This window comes from Arvicola amphibius, chromosome 12 (genome assembly GCF_903992535.2).
Source record: "Arvicola amphibius chromosome 12, mArvAmp1.2, whole genome shotgun sequence".
NCBI classification, from domain to species: Eukaryota; Metazoa; Chordata; class Mammalia; order Rodentia; family Cricetidae; genus Arvicola; species Arvicola amphibius.
The window spans coordinates 29212598-29231868 of record NC_052058.2 but is presented as its reverse complement, the minus strand read 5'-3'; the positions used below and the strand labels follow the sequence as shown (position 1 = coordinate 29231868).

The 19271-nt window shown below is 41.3% G+C and overlaps 1 protein-coding gene across 1 annotated transcript in view; it reads left to right on the top strand.

Moving 5' to 3' along the window:
• Dnah12 (dynein axonemal heavy chain 12) overlaps nucleotides 1–19271 on the top strand; it is a 165966-nt gene that overhangs the window by 78598 nt on the left and 68097 nt on the right. Inside the window, exons 39-44 of the mRNA XM_038349317.1 lie at nucleotides 2941–3196; nucleotides 6234–6533; nucleotides 7283–7461; nucleotides 8693–8885; nucleotides 11016–11177; nucleotides 15884–16078. Of these exons, the coding sequence (XP_038205245.1) occupies nucleotides 2941–3196; nucleotides 6234–6533; nucleotides 7283–7461; nucleotides 8693–8885; nucleotides 11016–11177; nucleotides 15884–16078 (1285 nt within the window). The remainder of the gene's footprint in view (nucleotides 1–2940; nucleotides 3197–6233; nucleotides 6534–7282; nucleotides 7462–8692; nucleotides 8886–11015; nucleotides 11178–15883; nucleotides 16079–19271) is intronic.

The following is a 19271-nucleotide window of genomic DNA, read 5'->3' as shown; positions in this document are numbered from 1 at the left end:
TGCTGTCACTTGTGGTATTTATCTTAGCCATTCTGATGAGTATAAGATGGAATCTCAAAGTAGTTTTTATTTGCATTTCACTGATGGTTAAGGATGTTGAACCTTTAAGTGTTTCTCAGCTATTTCAGATTTTGCTATTGACAAAACTCTGTTTAGATCTGTAACCACCATTTTTAATTGAATTATTAGGCTTGTTGATGTCTTGTTACTTGAGTTCTTTATATGTTTTGGATATTAGCCCTTTATCAGATGTGGAGTTGGTGAAAATCTTTTTCCATTCTGTAAACTGTCCTAGTGACTGTGTCCTTTGCTTTACAAAAGCTTTTCAGTTCATGAAGTCCCATAACGTCAATCTTAGTGCCTGTGGAATTGATGTTCTGTTCAGGAAGTGGTCTTCAGTGCCAGTGAATTCAAGGCTACTCCCTACTTTCTCTTCTATCAGGTTCAGTGTGTCTGTTTTTATGTTGAGATCTTTGATCAATTTAGACTTGGATTTTGTGCAGGTTGATAAATATTAATCTATTTGCATTCTTCTACATGCCAATATCCCATTAGACCAGTACCATTTTTTGAAGATGCTTTCTTTTTTCCATGTGTATTTCTGACTTCTTCATCAAAAACTGTCTATAGATATGTGTATTTATGTCTGGATCTTTGATTTTATTCTAATGATCAAAATGCCTTTTTTTATACCAATACCATGTGGTTTTTATTACTATAGCTATGTAGTATAACTTGAAATCAGGAATGGTGTTATTTCCAGAATTTCTTTTATTATACAGGATTGTTTTAGCTATCCAGGGTTTGTTTGATTGTTTTCTCATATGAAATTAAGTATTGTCCATTCAATATCTGTAAAGAATTATGTTGAAATTTTGATTGGGATCATATTGAATCTGTAGATTGCTTTTGGTAGGATGGTCATTTTACTATATTAATCCTACTGATCCATGAGCATGGGGAATCTTTCCATCTTCTAAATCTTCTTCAGTTTCTTTCTTCAGAGACTTGAGGTTTTTATCATACAAGTCTTTCATTTGCTGGTTAGGTTACCCAGGATATTTTATATTATTTGAGGATATTGCAAAGGCTGTTGTTTCCCTGATTTTTTTCTCAGTCTGTTTGACATTTGTATATAAGTGGGCTACTGATTTTTAGGGAGTTAATCTTGTATCTAGCAACTTTGCTGAAGGTGTTTATCAGCTGTAGGAGTACCCTGGAAAACAAAGCTGCCTATCTTATATCTGGGAAGCAAAGAAAAAGAAGATTCTGGGTTTCTATCTGTCCTTTCAAAGGCAGATCTCCAGGAACCTGAATACTTTCTGCTAGTCTTCATCTCTCAGAGTTCTACTGCTTCTCATGCTGGCTACCAAGCTTTTTCTTTGGATCTTTGGAAACTATTCCAGATTTAAATTGTAGCAGTCACATAATTGTAATCAGTGTATGGCATTTATAGACTGCCTTCTTTCACTTAGTAATACACATTTGAATTTCTCCCATGTTTTCTTAGTGCTGGGTTAATATTACTTTGTATAGATGTTCTATAATTTATTAGCCCACTCACATGTTGAAGGATATCTTGGTTGTTTTCAGGTTTAGACAACTGTTAATATTACTACAGACAGTTGTATGAAAATATTTTGTGGATATATTTTAAACTGCATCAGATAAACACCAGCTACATAAATAGCTAGTGTAATTAGTATCTTAATTTCTTTTCCTGTTGCTATGATAAAATACTTATGAGAAAAGGAGATTATTTTAGCTCTTCCAGGTTACAGTCTACCATGGTGTAGAGAAACCAGGGCATCAGGAACTTACACAGCTGTCTACAGTCCATCTACAGTCGGAAGAGAATGCAGGCACAAAGTGTAGCTTGCTTTCTCCACTCTTACACAACCCAGGATCCCCAGCCTAGGGTATGGTACCACCCAAAGTGGACGGGATTTCCCACTTCAATTAACGTAATTAAGATAACCTCACATAGATATTCTCAGAGGTCCATCTCCCGAGGAACTGTAAATTTTGATAATTAAAACTAACCTTCACAAATTGTTATAGTAATATTATGTTTGGTTTTAAGACAAGTATGGTAATACAGTCCCATAGTCCCAGCACTCAGGAGGCTAGCCCTACAAAGTAAAATCCAGTATATATATTTTCTCCTAATCTATGTCTTATCTTCTTTATTGCCTTTTACAAAAAGAAGTTTTTATTTTAATGAAGATCCCATTTTCAATTATTTCTTTCACAGTTTGGACTTTTGTTACCACAGCTTAAAAACCAGCTGTAACTAAAGTCATTAGGATTTTTCTCCAATGTTATCTTCTAAGACTGTGATGGTTTTGCACTTAATGTTTTGGTCTGTGATCCATTATGAATTAATTGTTATGAAAGGTGTATAAAGTCAGTGCTTACATTTATTTTCTACATATGTATGTCCTGGCATTATTTGCTGTAAAAGCATTATTTTTTGCAAGGCCTTTAAACCCAACTCCCCATTCTTCACACCTTCTGATGAAAGCTTCAGTATTAAAGAACTTAACCAGATGGAAGTAGTCAACTAAATTCTGTTATTTGGATAACTGATTAGGACTTCTTTGAAGCTTTATGTTTCTCTAGTGGAGTCTTCTCTGTATACAAGTTGTGTGGGTAATATTTAGACATTGTTAATGCACTCTAAAGACCCTAATGACGGGAAGATCAGGACTTAACCATACCAGAGTGATGTATACTTCATTGTTCAAACTGAGACACTGCTAAGAATAAAAGGACAGTGTTGATGATAACAAACACAAACCAGACTCGTCCTAGGCAAAGTGGAACAGTCACCCCTAACTTACAGTTATCTTTACAAAAGCTAACGCTAAGATTAAATTTCTAAGGTTATCCGTGCTTCATTTTATCTTTTCTCTCTTTGTCTTTGTGTGTGTTTTCTAGGTATGACCTTAAGGACACCAGTAAAATCACACTGGTTGACATAGAACTGATAGCAGCCATGGGTCCTCCAGGTGGTGGAAGGAATGCAGTCACACCCCGTTTTATTCGACATTTCAATATCTGCACCATCAATTCTTTCAGTGATGAAACTATGGTCCGGATTTTCTCCTCAATCATGGCCTTCTACCTTAGGTCTCGTGAATTTCCTCCAGAGTACTTTATAATTGGAAACCAGATAGTCAGTGGGACTATGGAGGTGAGCAAGTAGCGCAACGTAAGACGTGGTAGTGGCAAATACTTCCCTTACTTGGTCTTCTTGAAAAAATGTCATTCCCTGGGCCGTCTGTGGTTTCCTTTGTCAGAGATCCTGTTCAGGTGGTTTAAGAGCAGGAAGACCATAGATATCGAAAATGGAGAACCTAACTAGGGGTGAGCTTTGGCTGCTATCCCTAACTGGATGTTCTAAGACAAGCAGTTTGACCTTTTGGAGGCCTAATGTTTAATCACTAAAATGAGATATGATACATGTTTCCTAAGGTTGTAAGGAATTTGCTCATAACCAGTACCTACCACATCATAATCATTTTCTTGATGGTTAGGTTCCCACTGTGGTATTTGTTAAATTTTCTCTTTTCTGTCTTCCTTCTTGTTCTTCATGCTTTTTTCTTTTTATTTATTCTTCTCTCATACAATACATCCCAATCGCAGTCTTCCCTTCCTCCACTCCTCCCAACCTCTGCTCTGCCTGAGATCCACGGCTCCTCCATTTTCCTTCAGAAAAAAAGCAGGCCTCCCAGGATAGCAATTGAACACTGCATAACAAGATGCAATAAGACTAGGCACAAACCCTCATATCAAGTTGGGTAAAGCAACCCAGTAGGAGGAAAAGGGTCCCAAGAACAAGTAAAAGAGTCACAGATACCCCCACTCACACTGTTAGGAGTCCCACAAGCTAACAACCGTATCATATATACAGAAGACCTAGTGTAGACCCATGCAGGCTCTGTGATTGCCACTTCAGTCTCTGTAAGGCCCTGTGAGCCCTGCTTAGTTGATTCTGTGTGATGTGTTCTACTGGTGTCCTCAACCTCTCTGTCCCCTACAATCTTTTCTCCCCCTGTTCTGTGAGATTCCCTGAGCTCTGCCTAAAATTTGACTGTAAATCTCTACATCTGCTCCCATCAGCTGCTGGGGGAAACCGCTTTGATGGCAATTAGGCTAGGGACTGACCTGGTCTTATAGGTGTAATTTTTTAAGAAAATAAATGTAAGCATCTTATTATATACACATTGCTTTTATTCGGACCACATACATTTTGGTGAAAACTTAGAGCATGCAAGGATGGGAATAAAATACTTATGCCCATGTGGTCAAAGGACACCTCCTGATTCAGGGTGTGTTATCTGCCCTTACTCATAAGCCAGAACCAACCTCATATCAAGTGTTAACAGGGAAAATAATGCACTCAAAGGTAATTTAGTAATACTCTCACCAAACTAAACTGTCTGGACGCTTGATAAACAGAGGTCTGGTACAAGGTATATCTTTGAGGGGCATGCCTACAGTGACTTACTTTCTCCCACTAGGCCACACCTTGTAGTTTCTTCTGTCTCCTGATAATGCACTGCGTGATGAACCCATCTAGGTCAGAGTGCAGGATATAATCTCTTCCCAAAGCCCATCTTCTGCCATTCAAGCCTTTAACATGAGAGCCTTTGGTGGGAGCATTTCAGATTCAAACCATGACTAAATGGAAGATTTATTCAGATATAGGAAAGTGATTTATTTGTATAATATAATATTTAAAATATTACTTGAAGTGAGTAGGCCTTGGCCATATAGAAGAGATTTTTTTCTCTCATTGAAGCATTAGAGATCTACCATGGGTAGGCAGGGGGATAAACTACAAACATATGCAAATGAAAAATAGTCTTGTCGTTCTTTTTTGTCATGATATATTAAACAACCTTTTTATTTTTTATTTTTTTTCTCATTTTTTTATTAAAGATTTCCATCTTCTACCCTCCCCCTCCCCCTTCCCTCCCCTCCCTCCCACCCATACCCCCACTCCCTCCCTCTCCAAGCCAAAGAGCCATCAGGGTTCCCTTCACTATGTTAAGTCCAAGGTCCTCCCAACTCCCCCTAAGTCCAGGAAGGTGAGCAACCAAACTGACAAGGCTCACAGTGAGCCCGTCCATCCTGTAGAGTTCAAGCTCATCGCCGTTGTCCTTGGTTTCTCAGTCCTCCTCCACCGTCAGCCACATTCAGAGAGTCCAGTTTGGTCTCCTGTTCCATCAGTCCCATTCCAACTGGACTTGGTGGTCTCCCGTTAGATCTGTCCCACCGTCTCAATGGGTGAACGCACCCCTCACAGTCCTGACTTCCTTGCTCATGATCTCCCTCCTTTTGCTCCTCATCAGGACCTTGGGAGCTCAGTCCGGTGCTCCTATGTGGGACTCTGTCATTTTCTCCATCCAACGCCAGGTGAAGGTTCTATGGTGATATGCAAGATATTCATGAGTATGGCAATTTGATCTGGACATTTCTGGCACCCTCTCCTCAGCTGTCCAAGGAACTAGCTGGGGGCGTCTTCCTGGATACCTGGGAACCCCTCTAGAGTCAAGTCTCTGCCAACCCTAGAATGGCTCCCTTAATTAAGATATATAATTCCTTATTCCCATATCCACCCTTCCTATATTCCAACCATCCTATTCCCCCAAGCTCTTCCCATTCTCCACTTCACACTTTTCTCTCCCCATCCCGCAATTAACCTTTTTAAAGAGAATTAACTTTTCCATGATGAATACATCATTCAGGAAAAATATACTTTGTTTCTATATTTTGTCAATTAAGATAAAAGAAGAATAAGAGGAATCTAATAGGAAGGAAGGGAGAGAATTGATAGATTTAAAGTCATTGCTAATCTCAAAGACATTATTTCTTCTTTATTTGGGGTGCTTTAGAATGAGTTACCTGATTTTAATTTCTATTGTGATTTTAAACTGCTTAATAACTTCCAGACTGCCTGTAAGTGGAACAATGACAGTGAATGGGAACTAAAGTAAGAGGAAATGGAACCCAAGTTGAGGTCCTATTCAGTTCATTCAGCTTCATAGTACCTGGTTGAGTGCTAGAGATCAAAATGAACATATGCTCCATGCTAGGTTCATTGTTTACATGCTTTCCAGAGCGATGTAATCTAATAAGATAAATGAAATACTATTTATACTATTTTAGGGCTGTTAATTATAGGTATTTCATTTTTTGAATTGTTGCATCTTTTTTCTCCACAGATATATAAGCAATCTATGGAGAATCTTTTGCCCACTCCTGCAAAGTCTCATTATACCTTCAATCTGCGTGATTTCTCACGTGTCATCCGGGGCTGCTTGCTCATTGAGAGAGAGGCTGTAGAGAGCAGGCACACTATGATCCGCCTGTTTGTGCATGAGGTTCTCCGCGTGTTTTACGATCGCCTCATTAATGATGATGATCGAAACTGGCTCTTCAAGTTAATTAAGACTGTTATCAAGGACCACTTTAAGGAGCCATTTGATACTATCTTTTTTCATCTGCGAAAAGAGAACGCTCCAGTGAGTATATTTAGCAATCAAAAGCATGTCAGGTTAAAACGAGATTTCGTGAGTAATTTTAATGACCTTATCTTACAAAAATGCACTTGCTTTTTATTGAACACATTCTTTTACTTTTTCCTATGGGTAGGAGTTTATTTTGATGTTAGTCCGTAGAAGGATGTATGTGGTATAGAGGTTATTTGGAGTTATTTAGGTATTTAGGTTATTCTATAATGGCTGTTAATGAGAACATACAGAGTGCATAGCATGGTACCAACTCATACACTATTCTTAGCAAAGCGAGTCAGAAAAGATGGCTTTCTGGTCTATAGAAAATGCATCTGAAGAGATGGGTCAGCAGTTAAGAGCACTGGCTGCTCTGGTAGCGGACCTGGTGATTCCTACCACCTTCCTGGCAGTGCACAGCCACCGACATTCCCAGCTCCAGGAGCTCTGATGACCACTTCTGGCCTCTTCAGGCATAGCACACACACAACACAATTAGATACAAACCAGCAAAAATCTCCTAAAATAAAAACAAATAAACCTTTTTACTCCCAGTCTATAGAAAAAGCAACAAAATTTTCTAGTTGCCAAATAAAGTTATCATTTTAGATGTTAATTTTAGACAAACATTATTTGCTATCTTAATATTGAAAGTAATTAGCTAGCAATCAACCCATGACGTAAATAAAACCATTTATATTTTTTATTAAATTTTTATTTTGTAATTCAACTTTTATAACTTTATGATTTGTGCTCTACAGGTAACTGAAGAAGACTTAAGAAATCTCATGTTTGGGGATTATATGAATCCTGATCTTGAAGGAGACGACCGAATTTATGTGGAGATTCCAAGTATTCAGCAGTTTAATGATGTTGTTGACCAGTGCCTAGATGAGTATAATCAGACTCACAAGAGCAGGATGAGTCTTGTTGTGTTTAGGTACCAGTATTTTATTTATTTTTTCTATTGTTTTATTTTTTAAAACAATGTCTTTCACTTTACATACCAATTTCAGTTCTCTCTCCCTCCCCTCCTCCCACTCTCTCCACCTTTCCCCCCACCCCACCCCCTCCACCCTTCAGAAAGGGTGAGGCCGCCCATGGGAAGTCAGCAAAGTCTGTCTCACCACTTGAGGCAGGACCAAGGCCCTCCCCCCTTTATCTAGTCTGAGCAAGGTATCCCTCCATAGGAAATGGGGTCCAAAAAGCCATCAAGAAACTAGGTACCTGTGTTTATGTATGTGTTTGAAACTTTTATTTATAAATTTTCATGAAATATTTTAAAAATATAGTAAATACCTGTCGTATATATTACAATATAAAGTACAAGTAATTTATTAAGTTGCCTGTTTCAGCCAACACTCACCTTAATCTATATTAATAAAAAGAAACTCCTGATTTTTTTCAGACAGAGTATGAAGTTCAGAGGACAACCTCCAGGTGTCAGTGCGAACCTTGTTAAAACAGGACCTCTTTGCCACTACATAAGCCAGGCTAGCCGGCCTAACAGACGTCTGGGATTCTCAGATCTGTGCCTCCATTTCTTGTAGCTGTGCTGGAATCACAAATGCTTATTAGATCCAGCTGAAACATGATTAATAAAAACTCAGAGACAGATATTGGGGTCCAACCTGAGACCAGAAAAGCAAAGTAGTCAGCCCCTGGCTCTTACCTCTACCTCAGCCCAAAATGATGATCCTGCCCCCAGGAATCCCAGAATGAGACTGAGAGCTGTCTCCTCCTCTTTTATAATCCTCTCTAGTTCTGGGATTAACGGTGTGCACCACTACCGCCTGGTGTCTATGGCAAGCTTAGTGTGGCTACTGGGATTAAAGGTGTGTGTCATTGCTGCCTGGTCTGTATGGCTGACCAGTGGGACTGTTTTACTTTTCTGATCTCCAGGCAAGCTTCATTTATTAAAATACAAATGAAAGGCCACTCCATCCAGCTGTTATGTGAGTTCTGGAGATTTGAACTTAGGTCATTAGGCTTTTGAGGCAAGAACTTCCGCAACCCCAGTTCCTGCATGCTTTAGTTTTGCAGTAAATTTTGTATATATTTATAATATATTGTATAATATCATGTGCAACATGATGTTATCAAATATGTATGATAAAGTGGTAAGTAAAGGTACATGTAAATTGCTATGGAAAATAACTTATTTTTGGTAGGTATGTTTTGGAACATTTGTCAAGAATATGCCGCATTCTAAAGCAGTCTGGTGGAAATGCCTTGCTAATTGGGCTTGGAGGAAGTGGTCGGCAATCGTTAACTCGTCTGGCGACATCTATGGCAAAAATGCAGATTTTCCAACCAGAAATTTCTAAGAGTTATGGTATGAATGAGTGGAGAGAGGATATGAAGGTAAAAAATTATGAAGATATCCAGTGTGAAAATGACTAGTAAAAGGGCACTCGGCCTGTGTAGCTGTGTATATTTGTATATTACTACAGTATATATAGTTATAGTAATACTGCTCTATCCATTAGGTGCTATGAGTGCTTTGCTTACATGATCTCATTCCACTGGTACAGCCCTGGGGTACGGCAGGTATATATGTCTCTGTGTTTCACTGTGGACACTGAAGCTAAAGGAAATTATATACAGCAGAACAAGACTTTGTAACACACGTTCTCACAGTTGCCCCTACCCCTGTCTTTATCCTGGTTTGGGAAGACTTATTTCACAGGAATATATGATTCCCATATCCAAACCGAATCTCACAACAGCCATTCCCAGCTTGTGGCACTTAGTCCTTCTTCTCCCTCTTCTGGGATGTTTCCTGAGCCCACCGGGAAGAGAGAGACCTGGACTTTCTGTTTGAGGCCGAACACTGCGCTCACTTATTCTCTGCGTCTTCACTAGTTGTGAGTCTGTGTTAATGACCACCCACTATAATAAGAAAATTCTCTTAATGAGGGATGAGAGACTAATCTGTGGGTAGAAAGGTAAATATTTAGAAGCAGTCTAATGCTGCCTTGGTTAGTTTCTATTGCTCTGAAAAAACACCATGACCAAAAGCAAGTTGGGGAGGAAAGGTTTATTTGGCTTACAATTCAATAGCACAGTTCATCATCAAAGGATGTCAGGGCAGGAACTCAAACAGGGCAGGAACCTAGAGGTGGGAGCTGATGCAGAGGCTGTGGAGGGGTGCTGCTTGTAGAACCCAGGACCACCAGCCTAGGGACGACACCATCCACAATGGGTTGGGCCTTCCTGCATTGATCACTAATTAAGAAAATGTCCTATAGGATTGCCTACGGCCTGATCTTGTAGAAGCGTTTTCTCAATCGAGGTTCCTTCCTCTTGGAGGACTTTAGTTTATATCAAGTTGACATAAAACTATCCAGCACACATGTTATGTCCATTTATCAAAAATAACACTAGTTTGCTATTCCTCTAGGAAAAATCACCGCCCCCCACCAAAGACTTTTGGGCAAGTTTACAAGTACCATGCATGAGCTCTCTCCTGTGGATCAGACCTTAGACCAATCAAAACTGTTGTTTCCCCCACATTGTAATGTCCGTGCCACTGATTGAGCACTGGGCATTGTAGTTCCCAGGGTTCACAGCCCGGAAGGACTGTGGATGACCTTTCCTTTCCTTTCCTGTCTGCTCCGCACCTTTCAGTCAGTAGTAGGGCTCACCACCAAGTCCGGTGAGTGACCAAGGACTCCTTCGCCACTCCCTTGCCTGTGTGGTCTTTGTTTTTGGTTTTTGTTTGTTTGTTTTGAAGGGAGGATCCTTGGGAAGCCCCTGCCCAATAGCTCCAAAGGCGGTAACCTACACCAGAGACGATACTTTTCTTTTGATAATGTATGGCTTCTGGGAGGAACTTTATCATATCACTTAGTTTTAATCCTGGCTGTACCTATAATCTCCTAAGAAGTTCTTGAAATTTTAGTGGTCAGTTTAAACAGATATCTGCAAATCATGTCCACCAGACCACTAAGCCCATTTCAGTTGGAAATTGTGCTTGTGATTGGCCAAAAACAATGGGAAAAAAAAATAGCTCAAGCTAACTTAAGCAAAAGAGGAAGTTGTTTATATTATGCAAGTGTTCAGAGGTGGATAGTAATTTAACATGATACAATTTAAGGGCCCAGTTTAGAAATTTCTCGATACTCCCTGGAAGTATTCATTTGTCTCACTTTTCCAGCTGGTTCAGTCCATGAGGCAACACCGTTGATCCAAGTATTTTGTATTATTGGTCTTGGTAAGCATCCTTCTCAGTACAAGAGCCATATTTTAAGTCCAACTCAATCATTAAAGTAATAGACCATTCTTAATCACATGCCTCTTACCAACTGTTATGTCCAGGAGCTTCAGGAAGCTAAGTGGTTTGTATTGCCCACCTACAGTATAGGAGAAATGGAGTTGCTGACTGACAGCCCCACTAGAATCAAACCCTTAAACTCAAGCCTAAAAGGAAGGGAAAAGCAAAACCTACAGAGTCCACTGCATTCTGCTGATAAGTACATTCTTTCCTTTAAGACCTTGTTAAGAAATGTAGGCATGAAGGGCCAGAAGACAGTCTTTCTGATCACAGACACTCAGATTAAAGAGGAAGCCTTCCTAGAAGATATTGACAGTGTGCTCAATACTGGTGAGGTTCCTAACATTTTTGCAGCAGATGAGAAGCAAGAAGTAATGGAGGTAAGTGCGTTGGGGAAAAATCCTGCGCCCAGCACAGGGATTTTCTTATCATAAACACTTTGCTCCGCTCTTCAGGAGACACATAACAATTAAACAATTAGATAAATATAGCTTATACAATTTAAAGCATATTAGTTTAATATGTCATTTTAGTGAAGTTAAAATCTAGCATTGTTTTAAGTCAGAAATTATTCTATAATTATTATCTTCATAAAATATATGTTACTTAGCATGCTTATTGTTGTTTCTAAAAAATGCTTTAAAGTCCCTGGCGGCAGCTGTAGGCAGGCAGCGGACTATGCAAGCAGCCAGTCCCAAGGCAGACACGGCTGCCGGTCCCAGAGCCAGTCGCCCAAGATCCCCTGGCGGGTTGTGCCCCAAGCGGGCGAGCTGGTCCCGCCATGTGGCGAGCAGGAGAGACAGCTTGCCGGCGGGTGTGGACATGGGGCGGGTAAAAGGCACATAGGCTCAGTAGGTAGACATAAAAGTAGACATTTTTTACTTAGAGGAGGGGGGGGGTAGAGGGAGGGAGGGAGGGAGGGAGGGAGGGAGGGAGGGAGGGAGGGAGGGAGGGAGGGAGGGAGAAGAGAAAGGGGAGAGGGGAGAAACGGAGAAGTGGGGAGAGAGGCAGAAGCAAAGCTGCCTCTCCAAGAGGAAGACGGGAAAGAGAGGGAGCTCAGGCCAGAAGCTGAAGATCAGCCTGCCTCAGCGGATGGGGGAGGGAGTGGGCGTGGCTTGTCTCTTAAAGGGACCAGGGACCAAAACCATAACACTTATGGTTGCTTAGAGTTTACTATCATCTCTTAAGCTGATGAGAGAATGAGAGCTGGGTGTGGTGGTATAGATCTTTAATGCCAGTACTCAGGAGACTGAAGCAGAAGGATCATCATTTTGGTGCCAGCTTGGTCTATAGTTTGAGATACTATCTCAAAAACAAAACAAAGACGTAAACAAAAGACACAGGAAGAAAGGAAACATGACTAATATCTACCTTGATTAGTTGTATGGCTTTCTGCTGTCCGGTATAATTTTCAAAAGTCTTACTAAAACTGTGTTTTCTTACAGTTCTAATATATATATGAATGATACATGTGAAAGTCAGGTTTTGTGATCTAAATGACAAGATACAATTGTATAGCACCTACTACTGTCAACTGTCAGACACTCTGATCCCCATTTCTAAGACTTATTCCTTTTACATTGACTATGTTTACTTTTATCCATGGAAGTAATTACTTAGATCTGGATGTTTCCTCCTGGATTGAAATGGAGTCAGCCTGGTAGTCTAAGCCCTCTGCTCTTGCCTTCTATGAAACAGGAGCACAGACAGCAGTCCCCCCTACCTAGGGTTATAATGAGGTAAGGGAACCAAACAAAACAAGCACTTAACGTAGTGTTTAACACTTAGAAACCCTCCAGGAACCCCTGGTATGTTTATTAGTTCGTGGCCTGGGTTGAAAAGAAAAAAAAATGCTTTTGCTTTTTCCTGAGCAATACCAGTGATGTCATCAGGACAACTCCTGAATGATGATGTTCCCAAATAATAGGAAGACCTCATTCTTCATAGCCCCAAACAAAGAATAGTTACCTGTGAGGAGTGAGATGTAGTCAGAGTTTTCCTGCTCTGACCGTCTGCTTCCAAATGACCAACATGGAGACTTATTATTAAGTACAAATGCTTGGTCAATAGCTCAGGCTTGTTACGACCTAACTCTTACATTTTAAATTAACCCATATTCCTTATTTGTGCTCTACCACATGGAGGTACCTTTATTAGCATGGTAAGTTCATCTCCTGTTCCTTCAGTGTCTGCTCGTGATTTCAGACTCTGCCCTTCTTCTTCCCAGGATTCTCTCTGGGTCAGACTGTCTTGACCAATCTCTTCCTGCCCAGCTCTCAGCCAATCAGCCTTTTTAGTAACAATAAGAGCAATATATATTTTCAGTGTACAAATATTGTTCCACAGCATTTTCCCCTTTTGTCTAATTAAAAGGAAGGTTTTGACCTTAACATAGTAAGACTATATACAACAAAAACAAAAAAAAAAATTAGTATATAAATATTGTATCATGGAGGTAAGACTTCGTTATCTTTGCCTGACTTTACTGCTTACTTTAGCTGTTAACTGTTATTATTATTTTTTATTAACCTTTTCTCTACTTCACTATTTTTTATTTGGATATTTTATACACACTTTTAAAATGTTTTCTTTTTCTTTTTTTTTTGTTTTGTTTTGTTTTGTTTTTTGTTTTTTCGAGACAGGATTTCTCTGTAGCTTTGGAGGCTCTCCTAGAACTAGCTCTGTAGACCAGGCTGTCCTCGAACTCATAGAAATCCGCCTGCCTCTGCCTCCCGAGTGCTGGGATTAAAGGTGTGTGCCACCACTGCTCGGCTTAAAATGTTTTACTTTTATTTATTTGTATTTGATTGTGTGCCAGTACCTACCTCAGATCCCCTGAAACTGAAGTTACAGGCAATTGTGAGCCACCAGACACAGATGCTGGGAACTGAACCCTGGTCCTCCAGAAGAGCAGTGAGTGCTCTTGACCACTGAGGCATCTCTCTATCTCCTGCATACGTTTTTGGGATGAGAACTTTCTGTGTTGCTGGAGCTTGGCCACAAGTACTTGGGCCCAAGTAGTCTTCCTGGTTGAGCCATCTGAGTAGATGTGCAACGCACCCAGCTTATATCTGTTTTTTTTTTTTTTTCTTGAAACCGGGTCTCATTACTGTAGCTCTGGCTGGTCTCCTCAGTTTATTAAATGCTAGGAATATAGGTATGCACCAGTACATCCAGTCTACATATTTTTAAAAATATTTTCTTTATTCTTTAACAGTTTCATACATGTACACAACATATCTGGATCATGTCCATTCATTAATTCCCTTATCCCTTCTCAGACCCCCCACATATAACCCCCTCCTACCTCATGTTTTTTTTGTTGTTGTTGTTTAAATAATTCAGTGAATCCAGTTAGTGCTACCAGCATGTACCTGGGTGTGGGGCCATACACTGGGGCAGAGGCAGCCTTCAGTGGCCATGCCCCTGAATAGAATTAACTCTCCCTTCTCCAGTAGCACTTCAGGTATGGGTGAAGACTAGTGAGCATCTACTTCATCCATGCTGGAATGCTGACTGACTTTTTGGTGCAGGTAATTACAGCTTCCATGAGCTCGCTAGTGCAACTCATGGCCAGAAGACAGCGTCTCACAGCACCTCCCCCCCTCTCCTCCCTCTACATTCTTTTCACCTTTTCCTCTCTGATGTTCTCTGAGCCTTGGGGTGTGGGCAGGGGAATGCGATAGAGATGGCCCATTTAGGTCTGTGGACTCCGCAGTATTTTAACCAGTCATGAGTTTCTGCATTAACCACGGCCCACTGCAGAAAGAAGCTTCACTAACCAAGGATGAGAACAGCACTGGCTGGTAAAATAAACATAATTTTTTAGAAGGTAGGTTAACAACACGTCCATTTAGCAAAGCAACAATAGCAGGCTTTCCCTTAGGCCTTAGGACCTCCTGCGCGCCATGGAGTTTGACCAAGTTGACTGTCCCAGACATAAATTCCCTCCTGTGGAGCGGGCCTCACGTCCAATCAGAAAGCGATCAGTTCCCCATTACAGCCATGCTGCTCTTAAACCAGTGGGCATACCTCACCTCCGGACTGCGTATCTTTAAAGTTAACACAAGGGAATCATATTTTGTGTATTCTTACATAACGTAGTTTTGGTTTATTTTGGTAGTGTCACATAGCGCATACACAAGACCTCCCTTGTTTCCCCTGTTTTCGTACGCGTGCACACTAACAGCTTTCTTATGACTTTGTGCTTTGCTCACCGCCCCCGGCCTTTACCTCCCTCCACGTAGGCTTCGTTCTACTTTAGATTTAAGTTCCACGTTTGAGAGAGAACGTTCAGTATTTGTCTTTCTGTCCTTCCCCTCCCAGCATCCTCTCATTCTCCCCACCCTTTCTTTAGACTCCTTTCTCCACGTTTCTACTGTACACTGTGTGGATCACACACCACACAGACACACACCGCACACACACACACCACACAGACACACCACACACACACACACACCACACAGACACACCACACACACACACACCACACAGACACACACCACACACACACACACCACACACACACACACACACACACACACACACCACACACACACACACACACACACAGACACGCTAGATTTTCCTCATAAGAGAAAGCATGCTTTCGAGGCTCGTCTTTCTGAGTCTGGTTTTTCTCTGTTGTTTAAAGGTTCTGTAAAATCTAGCGTGAAAGTGAGGAAGGTACTCTGTGAGTTTAGCCAGTTTCTCACCGGCCGGCATTATATTAGTTTCCATTATTCCTCTAAAAAGATGTTGCATTTAGGCCTACATATAATCTTGACGAGTTTTTCTGATTATCTTTACCTGGTAAATTCTTAACAGATAGTTGCTTTTAAACAGGAGGGAGGGGAGGTATGGGTGGAGGGAAGGGGAGGGAAGGGGGAGAAGGAGGGGCGGGAAAGGGGAGGAGGAGCGGAGGGAGGGGGAGGAGGAGGGAAGGAGATGGAAATTTTTAAATATAAAAAAAAAAATAAACCATGAGAAAGAAAAAAAAAACATCCAATGGTATGAAAATAAGAATTTAAAGACAGTTGATACAAGCCTCCTATCCTAATACCCGATCTTCTGGTTTCTTTAGGGGGTCCGTCCGGTGGCTCAGGCTGGCAATAAGCATGACGAGCTCAGTCCCTTGGCCCTGTTTGCTTTCTTCGTGAACCGCTGCAAAGACAACCTTCATGTCGTCGTGGCCTTCAGCCCCATAGGAGACGCCTTTCGCAACCGGCTGAGGCAGTTCCCGTCCCTCATCAATTGCTGTACTATTGACTGGTTTCAGGTTTGTTTCGTTTTGTTTCGAGGGATTAGAGTTGCTAATACTGAAAATTTTTTTACCAAAGTCGTGTTTAAGCTGGATTAATACTCAGCACGTGCTTATCAATAAGGTACTGTAATGATGGGCATAGCACTTCGCACCAGGAGCGGATAAGACTATGAGACAGTTCATAGTCTGGACTAGAAAGCATAAAAGCAATAGTTAGAGAGAAGAGAGACATGATGATGACCTGCAAAGTGTGGACTGGTGAAAACAGTGAACTTTTGAATTATAAAAATTAACCAGTTGCATCAAAGGTTGGATTTGGAACCATAGGATAGTGTGTGTGTTTAACATAATATATAATAATGCATATATGTTGTGTATTGTGTGTGGTATGATTAATCCAAATTTCTATTATCATTTTATGGTTTTTGCATTTTAAATTTTAATTGTTTAATTTCTACTTTTTTTTAGAAAAGAAAACAAACTATCTCTTTTCATTTTACATACCAATCCCAGTTCCCATTCCCTCCCTTCCTCCCATTCCCTCCACTTTTCTCCCCTACTCCCCATCCACTCCTCAGAGAGGGTAAGGCACATTTCTCTGAGGAAGGACCAAGGCCCTCCCTAATATATCTAAGCTGAACAAGGTATCCATCCAAAGAGAATGGGTTCCAAAAAGCCAGTATAAGCAGTAGGGATAAATCCTGGTGCCACTGCCAGTGGCCCCGCAGTCTGCCCCAGCCACACAACTGTCAGCCACATTCAGAGACTCTGGTTTGGGCCTATGCTGGTTCTTGCCATTTGAGGATTGAGGAGCATGTGTGCGTGCGCGCGTGTGTGTGTGTGTGTGCGCGCGCGCGCACGCGCATGTGTGTGCATGCGTGTGCATCTGTGTGTGCGTGTGCGTGTGTGTGCGTACATGCGTGTGTGTGCGTACATGCGTGTGTGTGCGTGTGTGTGAGTGTGAGTGTGTGTGTGTGTGTGTGTGTGTGTGTTTACTCCTGTGGAGCAGGCCTCCAATCTAATCGAACAGTGGTAGAGAACCTCACCCTGCACCATTAGCACATCTTGCTCGAGACTACCATATTTTTAATTAAATGATTATTTTTATTTCGATTTATTTTATGTACATGGGTATTTCGCCTGCACGTATGCCTGTGCACCATCATGCCCAAAAAGGCCAAAAGAGGGCGTCAGTTCTCTGGAACTGGAGTTAAAGGTTATTGTGAGTGCCATGTGAGTGCTGGATCCTCCAGGACAGCAGCTAGTGTTCTTAGCTACCGAGCCCAATTCCTATAGCCCCCATATTTTAAAATTTAACACAAAGAAAAGTAAGTGTGTGTGTGCGCGCGCGTGCGTGTGTGCGTGTGTGCGCGTGTGTGCGTGTGTGTGCGTGTGTGTATGTGTGTGCGTGTGTGTGTGTTGTGTGTGCGTGTGCATGTGTGCAGGTGGGGGATTATAAATGGATTTGGTTCCCGGGATTATGGAGCCTTACAGCTGTCAAGATCTTCAGTCCATAAGCTGCAGGTTTTAAAGAGTCAGTGATACAGTTCTAGTATGAAGGCCATGAGGCTCAACACTTCAAAGATCTTCTGTCTTGCTTCATTTCTGAGTCAACAATAAAACCAATGTGACAGCCTGAGGGCAGTCAGAGAGGAGAATTTCCTCCTTATTTGGAAGAAGGGCAACATTTTCCTTGGGTTCAGGACTTCTACTTGAAAGAGGTCCTACTGACACTAGGGTAGTGGGTTGTACCTCTAATCCCGGCACTCAGGAGGCAGAGGCAGGCAGGCAGGCAAATCTCTGAGTTCAAGGCCAGCCTGGTATACAGAGTAAGTTCCAGAACAACCAGGACCACAAAGAGAAACCCTGTCCTAAGAAACATAAACAAACCATACCCAGACTTTTCTTTCCCGCTCACCAGTTCCCAAATAACCAATGTGAAGACTTAATTATAAATGTTTGCTCAATAGCTCAGGCTTATTATTAACTAACTCTAACATTTAAATTAACCCATCTCTACTAATTTGCATTCTGCCACATGGCATTACCTCTCTTTCATCTTGCATCCTGTTTCCTCTCCGTGTCTCGCGACTCCTCTGGCTCCGCCCTTCTTCCCAGTGTCCTTAGTCTGGTTTTCCAGCCTAACCTTATCCTGTCCAGCTACTGGCCAGTCAGCTTCTTTATTAAACCAATTTCAGCCTCATTTACACAGTGTACCGAAGGAATATTCCACAGCAACAAACAAAACAAACAACAAGAAATATCTTAAAATGTGCACTGCTCTAAAAGGAAAAGCTTTCAAGCATCTTGTTGAAAGTGAACGAAAGGAAATCAGGAAAATATTCTAATAAAAACATAAAGAAGCAAAACCTGTTTAATTAAACATTTGAAATATTTGTTGCAAAGTATTGTTTTAGGCACTGAAGATCCAGCAGTGGTAAAAAGGAAGTGCTTGCCTCCATGGGTTTTGTAATTCTGTGAAGGGTTGAACGGAAGCCAATCGTAGACAAATGAGTAAAGGGGCATGAGGTATTAGCATGTTCTGGGGACAGCGCTCATCACAAGAGGCTGGATAATAACGGAGAGAAGATGGTTCTAGGAACACTTTGTGTTACTTTGGGGTATAGATATGAAGGAAGTGAGAAAGGGAGCCATATGAAGGTCTGAGAAAGCAGAGTTCTGGTCAGAGGTAAAAGAAAGAGAAAGGGCGGACAATGAGGGCTGCTGAGAAGCCAAGGACAATGACACGGGATTTGGACCCTACTACACATAATGGCTTTCGGGGGGCCTGGCCTGTTTGGATGCTCACCTTCCTAGACCTGGATGGAGGGGCGAGGAACTTGGACTTCCCATAGGGCAGGGAACCCTTACTGCTCTCTGGACAGGAGAGGGAGGGGGAGTGGAGGAGGGAGGGGGGTAAATGGGAGGCTGGGAGGAGGTGGAAATTTTTAATAAATAAAAAAATAAAATAAATTAAAAAAAAAAGAAAGAGAAAGGCCTGGAGCGAGAGGACAATCGGCATAGTTCGGGATAAAGCAGAAGAAAACACTTCACCGATGTGGAAAAGATGCTAAGAAGAACATTTGGGTAGAAAAAAAATAAAAACTTCAGCTTTGGATGTTATGATAGGGATTATGAAGGACTTCTAATGACAGAAATCCAAATTAAATAAGTTTTATTGCTCTGTTCTCATATGGGGAAAGGAACT